Here is an 18937-nt window from a genome sequence, read left to right on the forward strand (position 1 = left end):
AAGACCATAAACCGTGGGCAGAGACAGTGCTTTTGCTTCCCCAAACTCTCGACAGCATTTGGGGTCTGCACCTTGTGAAGGGCCGGCATTGTCCCGTTCTTCTGCCAGCTCCTGCTTAGACGGACTCTCCCGGCTTTACCAACTCCACGGCAGGCTGGCGATTGCCTCGGCTTCGGGGCGAACCGATGCTGCATTGGAGGCAGGAAGGGATTTGACCCCCTGCTCAGATGGGTGCAGACTTGGGGGGGGGGTCGCTTTGCTCTGCAGCGGGGCACGGCCTCTGCCTGGGGTCTCTTGAGCATCTATTCACCCCTTCGCAGCAGCAGGACACTGGCTGCCAGAGACCCCGTGCCAGGGGTGATGCCTGCTGCGATGTCGGGGTGATGGCGTTGTTTCCGGACATGGGGTTTGTCTGGGATGGTTTGCACGGGGCAGCCCCCCCGGCTCGAGGATGCTTTGCTTCTATGCCAGGTCCCTGGTCTCCCGGGCAGGCAAAACAGGGGGAGGAAGGTGCGGTGCCGGAGCACGGAAACGCCCCGTTAACATTGGGATGGAGCGCCAGCAAGGACTGCCTGCGCCCTGGGCTCCCTGCCCACCCCCGTGCCAGCAATCCTGCACCGCTAGTGATCTGCAACAGGCGTGCCGCGGAAAGTTTTTATTCGTCTAAGTGCGCGCTGGGTTGGAAAAGGTTGGGAAAAACCCTGCTCTCCAGGTCCCTTCCAGCCCCGCTCCCCCAGGACCAAGCCTCCTGGCTCTGCCGAGCGGTCCCCCCACCGCTCCGGGGTCGGGCTGGGAAGCAGAGGGGCAACGGACGGGGAGGGCTGCGGGCAAAGCACCCGGCGCCAGCGCTCACCAGGTACCGGCGGGCGCTGGCAGGCATTAAGGAGCACTGGCAGGTGTTGGGGAGTACTGGAGGATACTGGGAAGCACTGGAAGGCACTGGGGAGCACTGCAGGGTACTGGGAGGCACTGGCAAGCATTAGGGAACACTGGAGGACACTGGAAGGGCACTGGGAAACACTGGAGCACTGGCTGGCATTAGGGAGCGCTGTGGCACTGGCAGACATCGGGGAGTACTGGGGGATACTAGGAAGCACTGGCAGGCACTGGGGAGCACTGGAGGATACTGGGAGACAGAGGATACTGGAACTGGGGGATACTGGGAGGCACTGGGAGACATTGGGGAGCACTGCAGAATACTGGGAGGCACTGAAGTACTGGAGGATACTGGGACTGGGGGATACTAGGAGGCATTGGGGAGCACTGGAGGATACTGGGAGGCACTGGCGCCCAGCCCTAGGGACCTGGCCCAGCCCGTCCCAGGGGCACACCTGGCCCACCTGCCCTCGCCCCCCCCCTCCCCGCACGCATGCGCACGCGCAGTTCAGCGGCACTATATCTCCCAGCACGCCCCGCGGCCGGAAGCGCCCCTCACAGTTCCCAGCGGCGCAGCGTCTCCTCCAGCAGCGTCCCGTCGCCATGGCTCTTCTTCCGGGCGGGCCGCTTCCGGTGCGCTCCCGTGCGGTCCGGCCGGGAAGGCTGGGGGGAGCTGTTGGTTCCGCGGGCGGGGAAGGGGGAGCAGGCTCCCCCGGAGCCCCGGGCACGCAGCTGCAGTGCGGCACCCCGGCTGCCAGGGCCCAGCAAGGGCAGGTGCGGAGCGGCGCGGACACTCCTTGCCCCCCGCCCCCCCCCGCCAGAAAGGAGGGGGGCGGGGTGGCCACCCCCCCAGGCCGAGCGACAAGGCCCAGGTCCTGCTGGCAGGCACCGCGGGGAGCAAGGGCAGGCGTTCATCCAAACAAATAGTTAATGGTGAATCCACGAAAGTCACCCGGCAGACGAAAGAGTTATCGTATTTAACAAATGCCCCATCGCAGACGACACCCCTCCATCATTGACGTTGCATCCAATCGCTGCGGTAGTCCGGTGGGTTTTGAAAGCATAACAGCGACGTGCGTTTACCTTCCTGACAGCCCTCGACACCCCGCAGCGGTCCGCAAGCACGGGGCCACGTTCGCCGGGCGCGGCGCGGGCACGCTGGCTTTCCCGAAATCTCCCTGAATAGATTCGGACAGCGCTAGCGATCCTCGTCCCACTGCTCGCGGCTCGGCGGGGCCTCGTCTCGCCCCACGCGGGTTTCATAGATGGTCGGGTCGGAAGGGACCTCAATAGATCATCGAGTCCGACCCCCTGCATAGGCAGGGAAGAGTGCTGGGGCTAGATGACCCCAGCTAGATGCATATCCAACCTCCTCTTGAAGACCCCCAGGGTCTAAGAAGTCACTTCAGTCTCAATCCTTTGATACTTTATTATAAACTGAACTCTTTCCAGCTTAACAACGGGTTTTCCCCCCCCAGACTGAGCATAGCTAAAAGAGCTGCAGGCTCTCTCAGCATTATTGCTTCATCGAAAAATAATTTGTTTTCCCTCGCTTCCGCAGCCTGAAGAGGTCCATGTGCCCCAGTCTCTCCTCGTAGGGCTTGGTCTGTAGGCCCTTAACCATACGAGTGGCCCTTCTCTGGACCCTCTCCAGGTTATCCGCGTCCCTCTTGAAGTGCGGCGCCCAGAATTGCATGCAGTACTCCAACTGCGGTCTGACCAGTGCCCGATAGAGGGGAAGTATCACCTCCTTGGACCTATTCGTCATGCATCTGCTGATGCACGCTAACGTGCCATTGGCTTTTCTGATGGCTTCGTCACACTGCCGACTCATGTTCATCTTGGAGTCCACTAGGACTCCGAGATCCCTCTCCACTTCCGTGCCACCCAGCAGGTCATTCCCTAGGCTGTAGGTGTGCTGGACATTTTTCCTCCCTAGGTGCAGCACTTTGCATTTCTCCTTGTTGAACTGCATTCTGTTGTTTTCTGCCCACTTGTCCAACCTGTCCAGGTCTGCTTGCAGCTGTTCCCTGCCCTCCGGCGTGTCCACTTCTCCCCACAGTTTTGTGTCATCTGCAAACTTGGACAGAGTACACTTCACTCCCTCGTCCAAGTCGCTGATGAAGACATTAAAGAGTATCGGTCCCAGGACCGAGCCCTGCGGGACCCCACTGCCCACACCCTTCCAGGTCGAAACCGACCCATCCACCATGACTGTCTGGGTGTGACCCTCCAGCCAATTCGCCACCCACCGGACTGTGTAGTCATCCAAGTCACAGCCTTTGGAAACGCAAGGGCGTGAGGCCCCTGCTCCTGGTTTTCTTTACAAGATTCCTCGCGGACAGCTCGCTCGGTTTTTTGGGAGGAGAAGAAAACTAGCAATAAAATCCTCAGCAGCAAAGGCAAGTAAATGGGGATAAGCTTGTTTATTAGTGATAAACTCTTCTGAACAATTTTATTAAGATTTCCAGACAAGAAAAAATAGCAACAACTGTCATAAAATGGTATAAAGAATCCTTCGAAAAAGTAAAAGCAGCTCAGTTGAACAGAATTGCATCTGGCATGATGCCATACCGGTAAACTCTTTAAGGCACCTAGAAAAAGCAACAAAACAGCAACTGGAAAAGTCACCGGTGCATTATTTGCTACTAGAAGTTTAGTTTGGGGTCTGTCCAAACTGAGAACCTGAGACATTTAGGAGCGGGCTCCCGTCTTCAACACTTTTTAAAAAGGCAACTTGAAATATTAAGTCTGCAGTCGGAGAAAACAACAAGTTTTAACTGGCACCTATACAGCTCGCAACGGGGAAACCATTGCAATTGTCTTTAGGGATCCAATCCCCCTATACTGGTTAAAATAACAATATTGCAACAAATCAATAAGTGGCAGTGAACTGTTAGGGCAAAGCTTGGACCGTCTCTGCAAAGGGAACCCAAACTACCTCTCTTAGTGAGAATTCACAATACAGCGCTTTTCAGATGCATGTAACCCAGCTCGGTAAATCCAGGCTTGGGGACGTGCAGTAATCAAGGGAGATCATAACATCCTCAAATGTAGTAAGTGAGCGTGTGGTTTATAGAATACTCTCACTTTGAAAGGCTTGTGAATATAGCACATCTCAAAAGATCCGACTTCCCACTCAATTTGATCCAAAAATCTGGAACTTACTCAAGCCTAGCTTCTGGCTCTGAAATTACAAAACGTTTGGCCTGAGAGGTTTTCTAAAGGAAAACACGGTTCCACTGACAATCACAAACTGTGCTCCTGTACCAGCAAGAACTCACCGTGGCCCCCGACTGCTGCAGATCCTTCATGCGAGAGGAAAAAACAAAAAAAAACCCCAAAAGTGTGGGATGACATTTGCCCAAGCCCAACAAGACAGGAAAATGTTAAAAAGGGATTGAGGGGAAGACCAGGTCCTCAGCTGGGGATCCCAGGATGGACATGACAGTAAACATACCTCGACACAGACAAAAAGGCTGAGCCCTGATGTGCAAGTGCATGTGTTTCTGCAGTGCGCACACATGCCGAAAAGCAGCCACTCAGCACCATATTTGCATGGCCTCCAAAAAAGGAGCAGGAAGTGGTTTTGGTGCTGAGGTAGTTACATCACTACAACCAGAGCCACATCACGTTGTGTTAAAGCAGCCACAAGAGCAGCTTCCCTGGTTGAGTGCTGAAATGCATTGTTCCACCTTGTCTACGTGCGCTCTCACCGAAACTCTTGGCTTCACTCGCTCTCCTTGCAACCCCTTGCAGGGTGTTCGAGGGGGCCCGAAGCTATCCTGTCAGAGGGGCAGACGTGCCTCTTTGGGTTGAAGATTACAGTTTTGGTATCACTACAATGGCGAAGCTTAGAAGACTTGGTGATAGGATCGGGCTCATTTTCTTGCTGCGTATGAAAACACTGACAGCAAGGGAGAATATGAAGCATCATTATATCTACAGAAAATGTGCAGAAAGAACATGCTTATACTATGGCTTGCCAAATCGCCCAGGAGATGCACGCAGATACCTCCCTGGACAGGTCAGTGAAGGGGAATGGCTTTTTTTTTTTTAACCCTTCAAATGCACCAGAATGTATAAGACAACTGCATTATAGGCTTAAGAAACAGTATTGTACACAGGTTGGTTCCCCAAAATCTTTGTGCTTCTGATGCATCAAACCCTCGATGCTTGTGCATCACATTTTGGTCCTGAATCAAGTACAGTGGAGGCAGCTGAACTGCCAGCAGCTCACTGACTTGAAAAGCATCGGAGGTACCAGAATTCACCTTCCAAGGAGGGATCAGTATAGCTCAGCAGGTTATGGCGAGACCCGGTGCTGCCCTTCTGTGATCTTCCATTTCTCTGCTGTATTAACCTACTCTCCGATCCCGTTTGAGGGCAGCAGCTGCTCTCCAGGCAGCAATGCACTGGGAGAGGAGAATGTCTTCTGGAAACAGCTCCTCCAGCTCTGTAGGTATGATGCTGTCTTTTGTTTCCAGGTAGGAAATGAATGCATCCTTCAGCCTGGAAAAAAAACAGGAAATGTACAGTTACTAACAGAACTTAAGCTGCACATTGGAGGGCCACAGTTTGTTTTAATATATGCATCAGCATTCATCGATAAACCTGCAGCATTACACATCTTCTATAGTGAGGAGAGCTAAATGGTGCTGCAGGTCAGGGTCAAACAACACTGGCAGTCCCCCAGAAAAGCTCTAAGATGGAAGCAGCGGGGAGGGTTGCAGTTCTGGGTTAAGGTACAAGAGCGGAGCTGTGCATGGGAAGCCAGCCACATTCGCCTGCTATGCCTGGGTTTGCAAAGTGCCTGCTCCAGAAACCAGTGACACCAGACACGCTGCTCTATTGTACTGAGTGTGCGAGCACAAAGAAGTCACCTGGGTCAGAGGGCGAGGAAAATGTCTTAACATCATAGAAGCAATAGGGCTGGCAGGGCTCTCAGGAGGTCACATCTGGTCTGACACCTTGCTCAAGGTAGGATCAGCCCTGCCTGGACCAGCTCCACTAAGCTCTGGTCAAGCTTGCACTTAAAACTTCTATGGGTGGAGACTCCAGCTCCCCTCTTAGCACTGGCTGGATTTTCAGTGCAGGTGCTTGGTGCTTCCCGTGCAACTGGGAAGGCACAAACGGAGGGAATTCTCTACCCCTTGGAAAGTGCACAGAAAGGGGCGAAGCCTAACTCAGGGCTATGCCGGCCATTACCCCCACTTGGAGTTAAACTCATTCCCAGCCTGGGCGTGTTTCAGCTTCAGGACGATCATCTCGTGCAGCTCCTGCAGGAAAGCCTCGAGCCCGGCTTGCACCAGGCAGGCGCTGAGACGCTTGGCATCCTCTGCTCCAAGCTCCTCTTTGTATTCATCACTGATGTCGGCAAAGGGGTCCTGGGGGCAGCGGGAAAAAGATGTGCCCACATGAGCGGTTGCATTGGGAGGGGAGGTACAACTCCGAGCAGACACCGCGGCCTCAGAGCTGCTCTTACCTGCTTGAGCCGCAGCAGCTGCTCTGACTTGTGGGTGGAGAGGAGCTGCCAAAGGGCGATGCTGTGTTTCAGGCTGCACCGGCTCAGCGCCTGGAAAGAAGCAAGCGGCGCTGGATGAGAGGACGTCGGCCTGGAAGCCTTGCTCTCACCCCCTCCCTGCTGGGGCTGCAGCAGAGCCCTGAGGCTCAGCTGGATAGGAGCACGAGAGGAAGACCAGGATGGGGCTGGTGCTGGCCGAGCAATAGTCCCCAACGGGCTTTTTCGGGACAAGCTGCCATGACCCCTGAGCTGGAGTCCACCCATGCACCCTTCAGCAGGCAGCTTCCATCTGCCGCCAGCAGCCTGCTCCTGAAACCTCTGGCAAGGGGGCGAGAAGGCCTGGAGGGTGGATTCAATGATGTGTGTCCCGGAGAGCAGACAGACCTCTTCCCCCTGTCTCTACACTGAGCCTCTTCTTGCATACAACTGGGATCGCAGAGACCAGCCCACAGGTCGTGCTCTCCCTCAGAGAGAAGGGATATGTGCGATGCTGCTCAGTGCCAGGCAGCCCAGCGTCAATGGAGGTGTTTCCTGCTGTTTGCTTTTCCTTGGGCTCAGTGCCAGCCTCATGCCCAGCACTTCTGCCTCCTTGCCCTGTCCTTCCTGGCAGCCTGGTGGGGGCATGCAGAGCAAGGGACCTCCTCACAGCGCACACCTGCCCCCAGCCCTCCCATGAGGCTCTAAAACATGAGCTGGCTGAGTCTATGCGCCTTGTGTGCCTGCAGGGAAGCAGCCCCCAACCCACTCTGCAGCAACCAGGAGTGTTTAAGGCTGGGCTGCGGGTGGGCTACAGAGACCAGCCCAGCCAGAGCTGCAGTGTATGTGGACTGACCCGTGTCAGGGGGCTCACCTGAAGCACAGGGGGGCTCGTGTCACCCATCTGCAGCACATCCTGGACGTAGGTGATGAGGAGCATGTCCGCGTCCCCGCCGGCTGTGGCCAGGAAGCCCAGCACCACATCGATGACAGAGAGGGCTTCGCAGATGTCATTGAAGGACTGCAGTTCCCCGGTGATCATGCTGATGGTGGCGTTGGGCAGGGAGCCCTGCAATGGGAGGGACAGGGGGAATCATCACGGGGCTGCAGCCTTCCGTGGCACTCCTCTTGCACTGCTGGGACCCCGATGTCCCAAATCCAGGGGTAAAACCCAGAAGTGCAGGGAGCTGAACCATAGATCCTGGCTTGGGAGGCAGGGTCTATGCACAGGAGTGTAATGGGGGCACAAATGAGTTAAACTGCTCTGGGACCGGCTCCTCCAGCTCCTGGGGGAACACCCCTTGCTCTCCAGGTAGGAGCAGCCCCTCCCTGGCCACTCGCTGCTTCTCCAGGCTCAGGGACTCACCTGTCCCAGCTTGTTCCTGATGTCATTAAACAGGTGCTCGTAGTTCCGGTCGTGCCTGTACACCAGGGTGGGGATCCCCTGTCGGGAGAGAGCAGGCAGCCTGGGGTGAGCCTGGCGACAGCCCACCCCAGCTGCACAACATGCCACGCTGCCCCGGGCGGCTGGGGAGGAGGCAGCCAGAGGCCTCCCTGCTCCTCACCGTGCGGGTGATGATGGGCTTGCCCTGCAGGAACCTGCTGACCACCTGCTTCTGGATCTTCTCCAGGTCGAACTCTTGCAGCGTCTCCCCGCCCTTCTCCACGCTGTACTGGGCATTGGACAGGATTAGAGGGATCAGGTCCCTCTCCACCTCGTAGCTGATCACGTGCAGGTCGGCCACTTCCGAGGGGCTGATGATGTACCTGGGAAAAGGGGGAACCGCTGGCTGGGTTACGAGCAGAGCCATGGAGCGGGATGGGACCAGAGGAAAGCAGTGCCACACGGCCACATACTTGTTCTCCTCCTGCGTGTGCTTCTCCACGCTGTGGACAAAGTCGTTGTGCAGGCCGATGAGGTAGCTGACCAAGGCCGTGGCACACAGGCCCAGCCCCCGCCTGCGCGGCAGCAGGATTTCAAACGGGCTCCCCAGGGTCAGGTCGTCATCACAGTAGTCCTTGGGAAGCTTGATTTCCCCTGCGGAGAGGCAGAGAAACCCGTCAAGGCAGGGCTGCAGCCACCGCGCTCAGCTCTTGCCCCCAAAAGAGCCCAGGGAGTCTGTCGTCCGGCAGCCGGGATGAAGTGTAGGGCATGGCTGGTTTGGCAGCTCCCCACGGGCATAAGGAGGGGATGACAAGGCAGGGAAGAGTTTGGAAGGGGAAGCCAAGTCCTCTATTACCAGGCCCTTCGTGCCTAGGTCAGGCCTCCGGCTCCAGCTCTCAGCACCAGCAATGAGAAGAGCAACAGAAAAGGCTCACCCAGCACCAAGCCATCTCACAAGCCTGGGAGCAAAGACAAGCGGAGCAGGACACTCACCGTTGGTCTCCAAGGATCTCCTGAGCTTATTCCACACCGACAGGAACGTGGTCACTTGGCTCTGGAGCAGATTCCTCATCACATCTACAGGACACGAGGAAGAGGAAACCTCAATGCACGCTTCCTCCTGGCCTTTGTCGGGCTTCCCCATCCCGCCTGCCTAGGCTCTCACAGCATGCTAGGGGACGTGGGCTAACTGGGCAGAGCTAAAACTACATGAAAAGTTTAGGACAACTTTCCTCATAGCAATAGCTGTGGCTGTTAGACTCTCTCTGCTAGAAGTGTTGGCCATCACAACGGTTGAGATTCCACATCTGCCCTTGCCGAGCTTGTAGTAATAATTCACCTGGCCTGCCCACGTCGTCCCCTCCTTATGCCCGTGGGGAGGCCAGGAGAGCTCTTGTGCAAGCCATGTGTACTCTTGTCCTCTCAAGGCCAGGACGACTCTTTCAGGCACCAAGAGAGCGAAAGGGTGAGTAGCCTTGTGGGGCCAAGGCATGTTGTCCATGTTACTGGGCTCATAATATGCTTTTCTGCTTAGGACCATCCACCTTCACCCTATAACGCCCAGGGCTGCCAGCCCCTGCCTGCAGTTTCCCCAATACTCTGTGCTTTGCTATCTACCCCCTGGAAGCCTTCCACCTCAACCAGCCTGGAGCAGAGCCCTACCCGAGTGGGACTCTCTCAGGAAGTCTTGCATCGTGCAGCATTTCACATCCGTGACGTTCTGGAACCTCTTCACCAGGCCTCTCTGCAGAGCCAGGATATCTGGCAGGAACTTCACCAGTCGCAGCTCCCCTTCCTGGAAAGAGAGGTGAGAGGAATCAATAGCAAACGGTGCCGCTGTGCCTGGGGTGGGGGGTTGAGACTCTGCCAAGGGCAGGGCAGGTGAGCAAAGGTCCCACAGGTCTCCAGGTAAAGCTCAGGTGGCTCGACTTGTGCTCTGCAGCCTTCACCTGCGACGTTACGGATGGAAGCAGAGGGCATCAGCCAGGAGCCCTCCGATACGGAGCACGCACAGGGAGTGAAACTGCGCCTTTGTCTCTTGGGTGGAGAGTGCATCACCTCTAAAGGGACTTTGGCAACTCACGGCACCTGGAGCCGACCTTGACAGCTCCCCAGTCTACTCCAGGCTCTGCCTGCAGCGACATCTGCTCTGTGGGGCAGGCTTATTGCCCCAGTATCTTGCATCCGGTACAAGCACTGTCTCCGGTGCCCGGTCCTAGCCTGCCTTAGAACTAGTACCAGACACCTGCTTTATGCTCTGCAGAGCTGCCTCCCACAGGGATGCGCATGCTGGCAGAGCCCAGGTCTGAGCAGAGGGACTGCACGTTTAATCATCTCGCTGCGCTATTAGCAGGAAAGGCGCCTTCTGCTCTCCTTCTCCCCTCCCTCTTTAAAAGGGACGCGTGCTCACACACCATGGTTTCATACTAAACCAGAGGCAGTGGGGAGCTGGGGAGGCAAGCTAGTTTCCACTCCCTTGATGTCAGAGACAAAGCTTGATGTTCCCCTGCTCTTGACGAGGAGCTGACAGCAGTTTTCCTTCTCCAGATCAAGCCCACCACAGTCATCAAAGAGCTGAGAGGAGAGGTGCGACGTGCAGCCGGCTGCCTCCCTTTGGGTAGCGATGAGGGACTGGGTCTCAACCCCTTGCACCTCCAGAGACGCGAGCGCAGACCTGGGCACACTCACCTTCTGCAGGAACTTCCACAGGAGGGGCACGGCGTCCTTGCCGTCCCACTGCTGCACCATGTGCCCCAGGTTCTCCAGCGAGATCCTCTTCCTGCAGCTCCACATCTTCGAGCAGTGCACGGCGCTGTCCGTGGGCAGCCGACTCAGGAAAGTCGTGGGGTCGCCGTAGACGATTTTCACCACCGGGCTGGAGCAGATCCTCTCGTCCGTGCTGATTTGCCTGTTTAAATCCTGAAGGGTGCGGTCCAAACACTGCAGAGCAGAAGACTGTGCATCAAACCCCTGCCCGTCTGCTCCGAGGAAGAGCAGAGGAACGTGGACCGGTCAAGCCCTGGGTGTCTCCGGCCAGAGGGGCAGATTGTTATTGGCTCCTCTGCAGAGAGAAATAATCCTGCAACAATCCTGCCTGCCTGAGCTCCTGGGGAAAGACCACTTCTCCCTGGTGGCTCAACAGCTGTTGACATGGAAGGAAGTCACCCTAAACAGGCTCAGAAACTCACAGGCAAGGCAAACAGCAACCCCCGATACCGGCCCGATGACTCTCCCTTCACTCTCCCCCAACTCCCAGCTCCTGTTCCCCATGTGCTGTCCCAGGGAAGGTCAGAGAGGGCACTTCATGCTGCCACACAGCTAACCTGACTCCCCAACTTCCCTGCATGGCTCAAGACACCTCTTTTCCTGCCATCAGATCCCGGTTGCATCCCAGATACTGCCTGCCCCATTCCCAGGTGGCTGCCTGACAAATACCACAGGAGAGGAAAGGTGTGCAAGGACGTGGCTGAACACAACCGAGCCCTCCTGCCTGGGCAGGCAGTTCTGTGTCCTCCAAAAGGCAAAAACAGGCTGGGTTCATACTTGGATGTGGGTCTGTAATTTGGCAGAGGCTTCAAGTTGTGAACAGCCTGCAGGCAGCTCGGGTGCATGTCTGGATGGACACCCAGGGATGGGAAGCAGGTCTCACCTTTAACTCAGGAATAACAACAGTGTTTGCAATGATTCCTTCCCAGGTGTTTCTCGCTTGCTTGGTGGAGAGCGTCCCGTCAAAGCCAACTGGCCCTGCAAGAGGAGCATTTACCGCATGTTACCATTACAAGACATCAGGAGGGAACAGGCTGGCATCTCAAACTCCCAAGATCTCCCCATAGGGGCACAGCATCCTTGTGAGCTAGTCGGCATGTGAGGACCACTAACAGTACGAGGGACCCCGAGACCTAGACAGGTACCCACCCCTGCCAAATGGTCCAGCCAGCACAATACTGCACAGTCAACATGGCATCAGAAATTTCCACCTGTTTCACTTGAAAGGGAGACAGACATTTTCCAAATGGCCACACAAATACAAGGAGATTAAGGGACTTTGCCAAGGTCGCTGCATAAGACAGTGGAAGAAGCAAGCACAGACACTGGAGCCTGGACTCCCAGCCCTGGGCTCCAGCACTAAGGTTTTGCTTTTGCAAGCCCACACTGCAATCTGCTGCTAGCCCATAATGACCCGAGATGCAGATTCCCCTAAAGATCATCCTTCATCAGCTGCCTCCCCAGATGCTTTTAGTTTTGGAGGAGGTGTGTACACATCACAGTGCGTGACTTGTTGGGACTTATACAACCTGCTGCATTTCTTGATCCTCTCCAGGCCCTTTCAGGAAAGTGTGCAATTAGGCATGCAACAAGCCCAAGTAGTAATTTAACAAGCCCCCCTAAGCCCTGGGCAACTGGGAAAAAAGGAGAGGGAAGCAACCAGCAGCCTTGTACTGGGTACCAAGGACCTGGTCTCGGAGAAAGCCCTGGATCCCCACCCAAGCTCATGCAGTTGGTGGAGAAGCCAGGCAAGTGCAATGCTTGCAACAGTTTCCTGAGGGAGGCCTCCACATTGCTGCCCATTCTTTCCCTTACACTGGTTTGGGTGCTGGTGGGGGTCCTTGAAGAGGCTGCCCAGGATGACGTGCACCACGTTGACAGTCTCATCGGCACTCTTCCCCAGCGTTTTGATCAGCTGGGTCAAGTCCTTCTGCATGTGCGCCAGGAAGAAACTCACTGGGTCTGGAACTGGCGGCTTAACAATCCTGTTCAGGGACTTGAGGAACAAACATGAGACAAAGGTGAGAGTGTGACCAGCGCACCATTCTGGTCCGACGCAGTTTCAGGGCTGCATCAGTCGCTCCTATTGGAGCCTCGCCCTTGAGCAGGCCCGTGCTGGGGTCTACCTAGGTGAGGGTCAAATCACAGTTAACACTGGGGAAAGCCACTGCCCTGGAAGTGCTGTTCTGCCCTCTCCTCCTCATGGCATTGCAAAACCATTCAGAGCACAAGACTTCGCGTGTCTGAAGGTTCCCAACAAACCAATGGGGTTGTTTCCACCCGTCATAGGAGACTGGAACAATCCTTTCCCCAGCCCCACTTTGTGGCTGAAACGTAGCAGGCACCTTGCTGGGCAGGGACACTCGTCCACAGAGTGTCTGCTTCACTACCTACCAAGTGCAATAGTATCAGCCGTAGCCCTGAGGAGGGAAGCAGACAGGCTGAAAGCCCCTCAAGCTGAGGAGGGGTCACAGCTTACTCCTCTCATCCTGCATGAATCCCCTAACCCCCAAGCTATTGGGTCCATGGGGGACCCGCTTCTGTTTTATGAATCCAGCCTGGAAACACGGTATGTCAGCCAAGCCGATGCAAAGACTAGGACCACCTGCCAAAAACCCAGTGCTGGAAGGTGGAGGCAGCACTGACTGGTGGGCGAGATGTTGCTAAACTCCCCCTTGGCATTTCCTTTATGCAGGAAGGCATCGCCAACAGTGTCTCATACCTGGGGGTCTTTTGTGGCTCCCAGCAGCATCGCCGAGTGCATGAGCAAGCGGATGACAAGACAGACAACAGGGGACAGCGCCCTTTCAGACACCCCGAGCGCATCTCTGTTTCTGGGGTCTCCGAGCACGTGGCCAGTTTGAGTCCGGTCAGTCCTTTGCCTGCAGGAAATTATGCACAGTGAATGCTGCATTCAGACACACGCACAAGCAGAGCAAGACCGGCTGGAAACCCTGTTCTACCAAGGCCCTGCTGCCAGGTAAGCACCTTGCCCTTGACAGGGGCAGGAGGAAGATATGCAGAGGGGTCTCAGCAGATTTACTGCCCCAGCACATTTCACACTGGGATAGCCCAATTCCCTTCATCTGTCAGGTGGGGGCTACCAGCTCCCCCAGGGCACCTCTGCCCAAAGCCTCTTTCATGCAGAGGTACCACACAGCTGCTAGCTTAAGAGTCACAATTTGTCATTATGTTCCAGGTAGGTCAGAGACCTGCGCTCTCTGCATTAAAAGGTCCATTCAGTAGCACCTGATAAAGTAGGCTGTAGCCAACAAAAGTACATGCTTCTCTGAATGCCTTCTGCCCAAAATTAAAGAGTGCTGGGAAATGCCAACCAGGCTGTGCCAAAGGGGGAAAGGGCAAATCCCAGCCCCAGCATGTTCTGGCAAGGCAGGCGCTCCATACTGAAAGGTCAGGCTACGGCTGCTGAAGAAAAGTGGAACATAAAATACATCACATCTTACAATGCGAAAGAGGTGAAAGAAATCAAAACATACTGAAGTGGCTGAAAGCCTTCCAGGGACTTGTGATTTAAACCTCCGATCTCAGCATTGCACTCGATGCAACGACTGACCTGCATGGGTCGACCGCACTGGCAAAGGGAAGGGAAGGGACACACATGAACAAAACTCCAGACACATGCAGGGAAGCAGCATTTCCAATGCAGGGACACAGTGTGAATAGAGACAAAGCCCAATCGCGGTGTGGAGAGATGGTTACGGTGGGTTATTATTTTTTTTTTTTTAAATAAGACAGTTGGGAAAAGCAAGACAGTGGTTTAATAGAAAGAACCCTAATCCATGTCTGTCCATTAAAATCACAACTTGCTTCTGAAGGCAGAAGCACCTTTCCAGGACACAAATCCAACATGCAACCCATTAATTAGAAAGCTACTCTCCGCTGATATAGGCTGCATTGCAAGGCTCAGCACAATGGCCATTTTACTGTGCAATGCTCTAAAAGTTGCTAATATTAGTAAAGGTAAAGTCCAAACAATGGGCTACTACTAACAGCAAAGAAAGCCACGTGGGTAGTGTTTAAAGAACCAGCTTACAGAAAAAAAAGCTACTGTCCGCCCCAACCTCTTACCTCTCCAATAGTGCACGGGTGGCCGTTCGCGCATGCTGTTGGAGAAAAAGAAGACAACAGGATGGTGCTGTGAGCCCAATGACTACCCTCTACATGCACTTGTATTCGGAAAGCCAAGATGCCCAACTCCAATGGACGGGGATCTTGTTCCAACCTCTTACCTCTCCAATAGTGCACGGGTGGCCGTTCGCGCATGCTGTTGGAGAAAAAGAAGACAACAGGATGGTGCTGTGAGCAACAGGATGGTGCTGTGAGCCCAACGACTACCCTCTACATGCACTTGTATTCGGAAAGCCAAGATGCCCAACTCCAATGGACGGGGATCTTGTTCATGGGCACAAACAAATCATGTTGCTGCCTGCCCCGAAGCCAGGAGTGCTTCTGTCGGTACCAACAGAAACAGGAGAAAAAAAGGAGAAGGAAGCTCTGGGGGCTTTGCAAGCCCAAGCAATAGGGCCTGGCAAGCTTTTGGAGAGGCATGCAGTTTTGTTTCCAAGCTGTGATACCAATGAGCCAGGAGGGCCACGTTCAGCCAACAGACTCGGGCGACACTCGCACTTCTGCATGACGGCATCCAAGGGAGCGTGAGCTCGAACCTGCCTGCGCCTGGGCCAATGTGGGGCATAACTGACCCTGAGCTACGTGGCCTGAGTCACGCTGCAAAGACAGCCGAGGTATCCCTGCCTGGGGGACAGGACTCTCCCAAGAGCAACCCCTCCAAGGCAGCCTGGCCTTTCCCCGGGTTTTTAATAACCGATCGAATCTCACCCTGCTCCAGCAGCTGTTTGGGGATACTCACTGTACCAGTGCAGCTGCGTCATTCCCTCCCACTTGATGGCTTGATCTGTCAGGTCTTCAGGCATCGTAGGCAGGAAAGCACGCTGAGGACCAAAGCAAACACGTAACCAAACACTGCTGCAGCTCAAATGTCTGGGGGGGCCCTGCCAGGCTCCTTGCATCCTTTTTCATTGTGGGGTGGAGAGAAAGGATGACCCCCCAGCCCCAGCCTGCTCCTTGCTGCCAGGAGCCATCACTCCCTGAACGTCAGCTCTCCCCAGGACAATCCTCCAACAGTTTTCTTATGTGCTATGATGAGCAGCGGGCAATGCTGACCACTGATGTAGAGATGAGATGAATGGGACAGCTCAGATCTTGGGGGACACGGCCGCAGTATAAAGCCACCTGATGCAGGGGCAGACTGTGTGAGAGCCCCAAGCTCGGAGGTCAAGGAAAGCTCCAGACAAGCCCACTCCCCTCACCTGCATCGAGCTGGGATTGAAGGCCAGGTTCCTCAGGGGCTCCAGGATCGGGTTCTGCCCACACAGCAGGACGGCAGCCATGTGAACAGCCATCTCAATCAGCGTCCCGTCGCAGGTGAAGCGCGGGGGGTTCAGGGCCAGCGACGGGATCCTGTTCAGCACCAGGGCAGCTGCAAACTCCTTCTGATCTGCTGAGGCCAGGGCTTCACAGCTCTGGATGAACTTGGTCAGAGCGTCGCATTGCTAAAGGCAAGCGTGAACAAGAAGCCAAGTAAGCACAAGACGGCAGCTGCTTCGTGCACTGTACCGTCAGGCGCAACAGCTCTGGGATGAGGAGGACATGGTACTCTATCTACTATAGCTGACCCTTCAGACTGCAGAGGGGAAAATGCCTTTAGGGCTGAACTATCAGCTCAGAGGGGGGAGACATGGGGTAGCCCCCTGCTCGGCCACACACTTCCCATGCAACTTTGGGCAAGTCGCCAAGGACCAGGTCCAGAAAGATATTTAGGTGCCCAAATCTACCAGCCCAGACACCTGGGATCTGCCATTTGTCAAAGGCAGTAAGCTCACTTCCCTACTTCGCGCGGGCATCGAGAGGGTTTCTACACGTGGTCAAGACCGCAAGGACGCAGCGGGGATGGGAGCCACGTAACCCGCTAAGTGCTCAGATTTCTCACCAGCCAGTCTCTGCCCAGATGCCCTCAGACATGCGGGACAGCAAAGGAGAGGGCATTTCCCACGACTGAGACCCAGAGTTTGCCCCCACTGCTCAGGAACAGCCAAGTGCATTGCCTTCCCCCTCGCAAGCTGCCAAAGGAACCAGCATCTCACCTCCTGCTTGGGGTGGAGACTTGGGTTCCTGCATCCGTATAGAACTGTGACCTCTCGGAAAATGGCCAGGAGCAGGTGAATGGCTTGTGCAGGTTTGGGGCTGTTACATGCCTGAGAAGGAAAAGCAGCAGGTCAGGCAGTGGATGCAGAAGCTGCATCTGTAGCTTTCTCTCATGCGTGTTCCCACCAGCCCCGGAGGGCTCAGATCACCCGTTGCCACAGAAGCTGGCGTGCAAGGGAATGAGTGCAAGCTGCACGTGGGACAGCGCATCTCGGCCTAGCAGTCCCTCTCTGCCGCTGGAGGACTGCGTGGATGTCCTCTTGAGTTCCTCCTTGCCGGAGGCCCAGACAACATCACCGGGCACCTAAACACCACTGGGCACCCAAAACACCAGTCATGCTGACTTGTTCCCATTTCCTGGCAGGTTCAGTCTACCTGCCATTCATCTCCTGTCCCAATATTTACTCAAGCCTGAAAACTACTAAATATTTACATTCCTGCAGCAGGCAGAGGCCCCGAGATGCTAGGTGCTGCGTGGACAGAGGAAGACTCACCACCTTCCTTAGAAAGCTTGCAGTCGAAGACATTGAGACATATAGGAAGGCCAAAGCAGGAGGGAAAGTCATGTCCTACATCAGCGTCTGGATGCTCACCTTGCTGGGGTCATCTGCCCCCCAGCAGTCTTTCCTGCCCAAGCACAGGGGGGCTGGACCTGATGATCTCGAGAGGTCCCTTCCAGCCCCTAACACCTACGAATCTATAAACCAGCCCATTTTTGTCACACCCAAGGGCAAACAACCCCTTCTCCACCTGGACACATTTAAGGATAAAATATAAAACAAGGAAATAAGTTTCTTGGGGTGCCCTGGTAAGAGACAAGGGTGTGCAAGCCTGGAAAGACAAAGCAAGGACGCGCGGCCTGTGTGAGAACACATCTCTGCCAGCTGACTGCAGGAAGTACCAGTTACCCCAGAGGGGCTAGACAGGATGAGCTAGGAGGGGGGTCGGCAGTGGCGAAGACGAGGCGGCTGGCAGACAGCAAAGGAGATAGGGATAGTCTACAAGTTACATACAATGCATGAGAGTGTCAGAGGGGACGAGAGATCTGTCTCTCCCAGCAAGCAAAGAAAAGTCTCTCAGCAGGGGCAGGCGAGAACGGCTTGTGGGATCCCCTAAAAGTCAAGCCCTGCTGACCTACGAAGGGTCCCCGTAAGCTCCCCCTTGGCTGCAGCACTGTGCTCTCAGAGGAGTGCCTTACCTCCTGGGCTGCGGCAATGCCCTCCGTCTTGCACGCCAGCATCGCCTTCCCCACAGCATCGCGCAGGACCCGGTAGCTCTCGCCGCACACCAGGTACCGATCAATCTGGCTGGGCTGTTCCCTCTGCGGCCACAAACAAAACACCCAGCCGTGAACATGGGGCAGCTGGTGAAAAGCAAAAAGTGCCCTGCGGGAGTGGTTCATTTGACCCTGCATTGTGCAGAGGGAGGCAGCCCGCCTAGCTACGGTGAATGCTGTTCCCTGGATACTTGTGGCACTGGGAAAGCACCTCTGCTGCACCGGAAACCAAGTCCCGGCGCAAGGAAGCAATGCTGTTCTCCAAAGGCAGGTGCAGATCGCTGCACTCAGAGCTGCCCCGGCCCCGCGGCAATGACAGGACCAAACACATCACGCCCAGGGACAACAAGCTGAGAGAAGGAATGGGAACTGCCCCCCGGGACACAAACACTGCAGGAAGGTCAGTCCGGGAGAGGAGATGGGTATGCTTCACCTGCTGTTGAATAATTTCCTCGGGAAATATCCAACCAGACTCAGCCTCATTGGCAAGCCGCTGGGCACACTCCATCCCGTACTGGTTGGCGAGTCTCCGGACCAGGTAGATTCGGTACCAGTCATTCTCAGCGTGCGTGCAAAACCTCATTACCGCCTCCAGGTACTTCCGCTTCTCTGAGGCCTGCTCTGTGGAGAGAATACAGCCAAGTTCAGAGTCTCACCTCTTGCTAATCTGTTTCCCCAGGATGGACTACGTTGGTTGTTTTATTTCTGATTGAATGGGCTCCTGTTGCAATAATGTGGCATGCCCTCATTTCCCTGCCCTGCTCTCACATGAGAGAGAGAGAAAGGATTAAAGTAGAGCTGAAGCCTAAGCTACGATTTGCTTACATGCTCCGCTTGCACTTCTAGCAGACGGCACCCGCGCCCATCCCAGCCTACCTTGACATCCATGCAT

At 55.4% G+C, this 18937-nt stretch overlaps 2 protein-coding genes across 3 annotated transcripts in view; both read right to left on the reverse strand.

Annotated features, from left to right (window-relative positions):
- Positions 1–2206, reverse strand: part of ENDOV (endonuclease V) — a 22359-nt gene extending 20153 nt beyond the window's left edge. For both annotated transcript variants that reach the window (XM_025195201.1, XM_025195202.1), the window contains exon 1: positions 1436–2206. In XM_025195201.1, coding sequence (XP_025050986.1) covers positions 1436–1791 — 356 coding nt within the window. In that variant the 5' untranslated portion in view covers positions 1792–2206. The remainder of the gene's footprint in view (positions 1–1435) is intronic.
- Positions 2207–3234: 1028 nt separating this feature from the next.
- LOC102382456 (E3 ubiquitin-protein ligase RNF213) lies at positions 3235–18931 on the reverse strand. Its single transcript, XM_006038672.3, has 21 exons — positions 18922–18931; positions 18479–18666; positions 17968–18090; positions 16709–16819; positions 15875–16117; positions 15415–15496; positions 14777–14811; positions 14024–14118; positions 13249–13408; positions 12342–12522; positions 11410–11504; positions 10449–10700; positions 9423–9555; positions 8754–8837; positions 8234–8414; positions 7942–8143; positions 7743–7820; positions 7251–7445; positions 6362–6451; positions 6085–6263; positions 3235–5388 (listed from the first exon to the last, which is right to left on the reverse strand). Exons 2-21 carry the CDS (start codon positions 18626–18628, stop codon positions 5235–5237), a joined length of 2823 nt encoding a protein of 940 aa, XP_006038734.1. The 5' UTR covers positions 18629–18666; positions 18922–18931; the 3' UTR covers positions 3235–5234.
- Between the last annotated feature and the right edge of the window lie 6 nt (positions 18932–18937).

The sequence above is a fragment of the Alligator sinensis genome, unplaced genomic scaffold (assembly GCF_000455745.1).
Source record: "Alligator sinensis unplaced genomic scaffold, ASM45574v1 scaffold2383_1, whole genome shotgun sequence".
Classification (NCBI taxonomy): domain Eukaryota; kingdom Metazoa; phylum Chordata; order Crocodylia; family Alligatoridae; genus Alligator; species Alligator sinensis.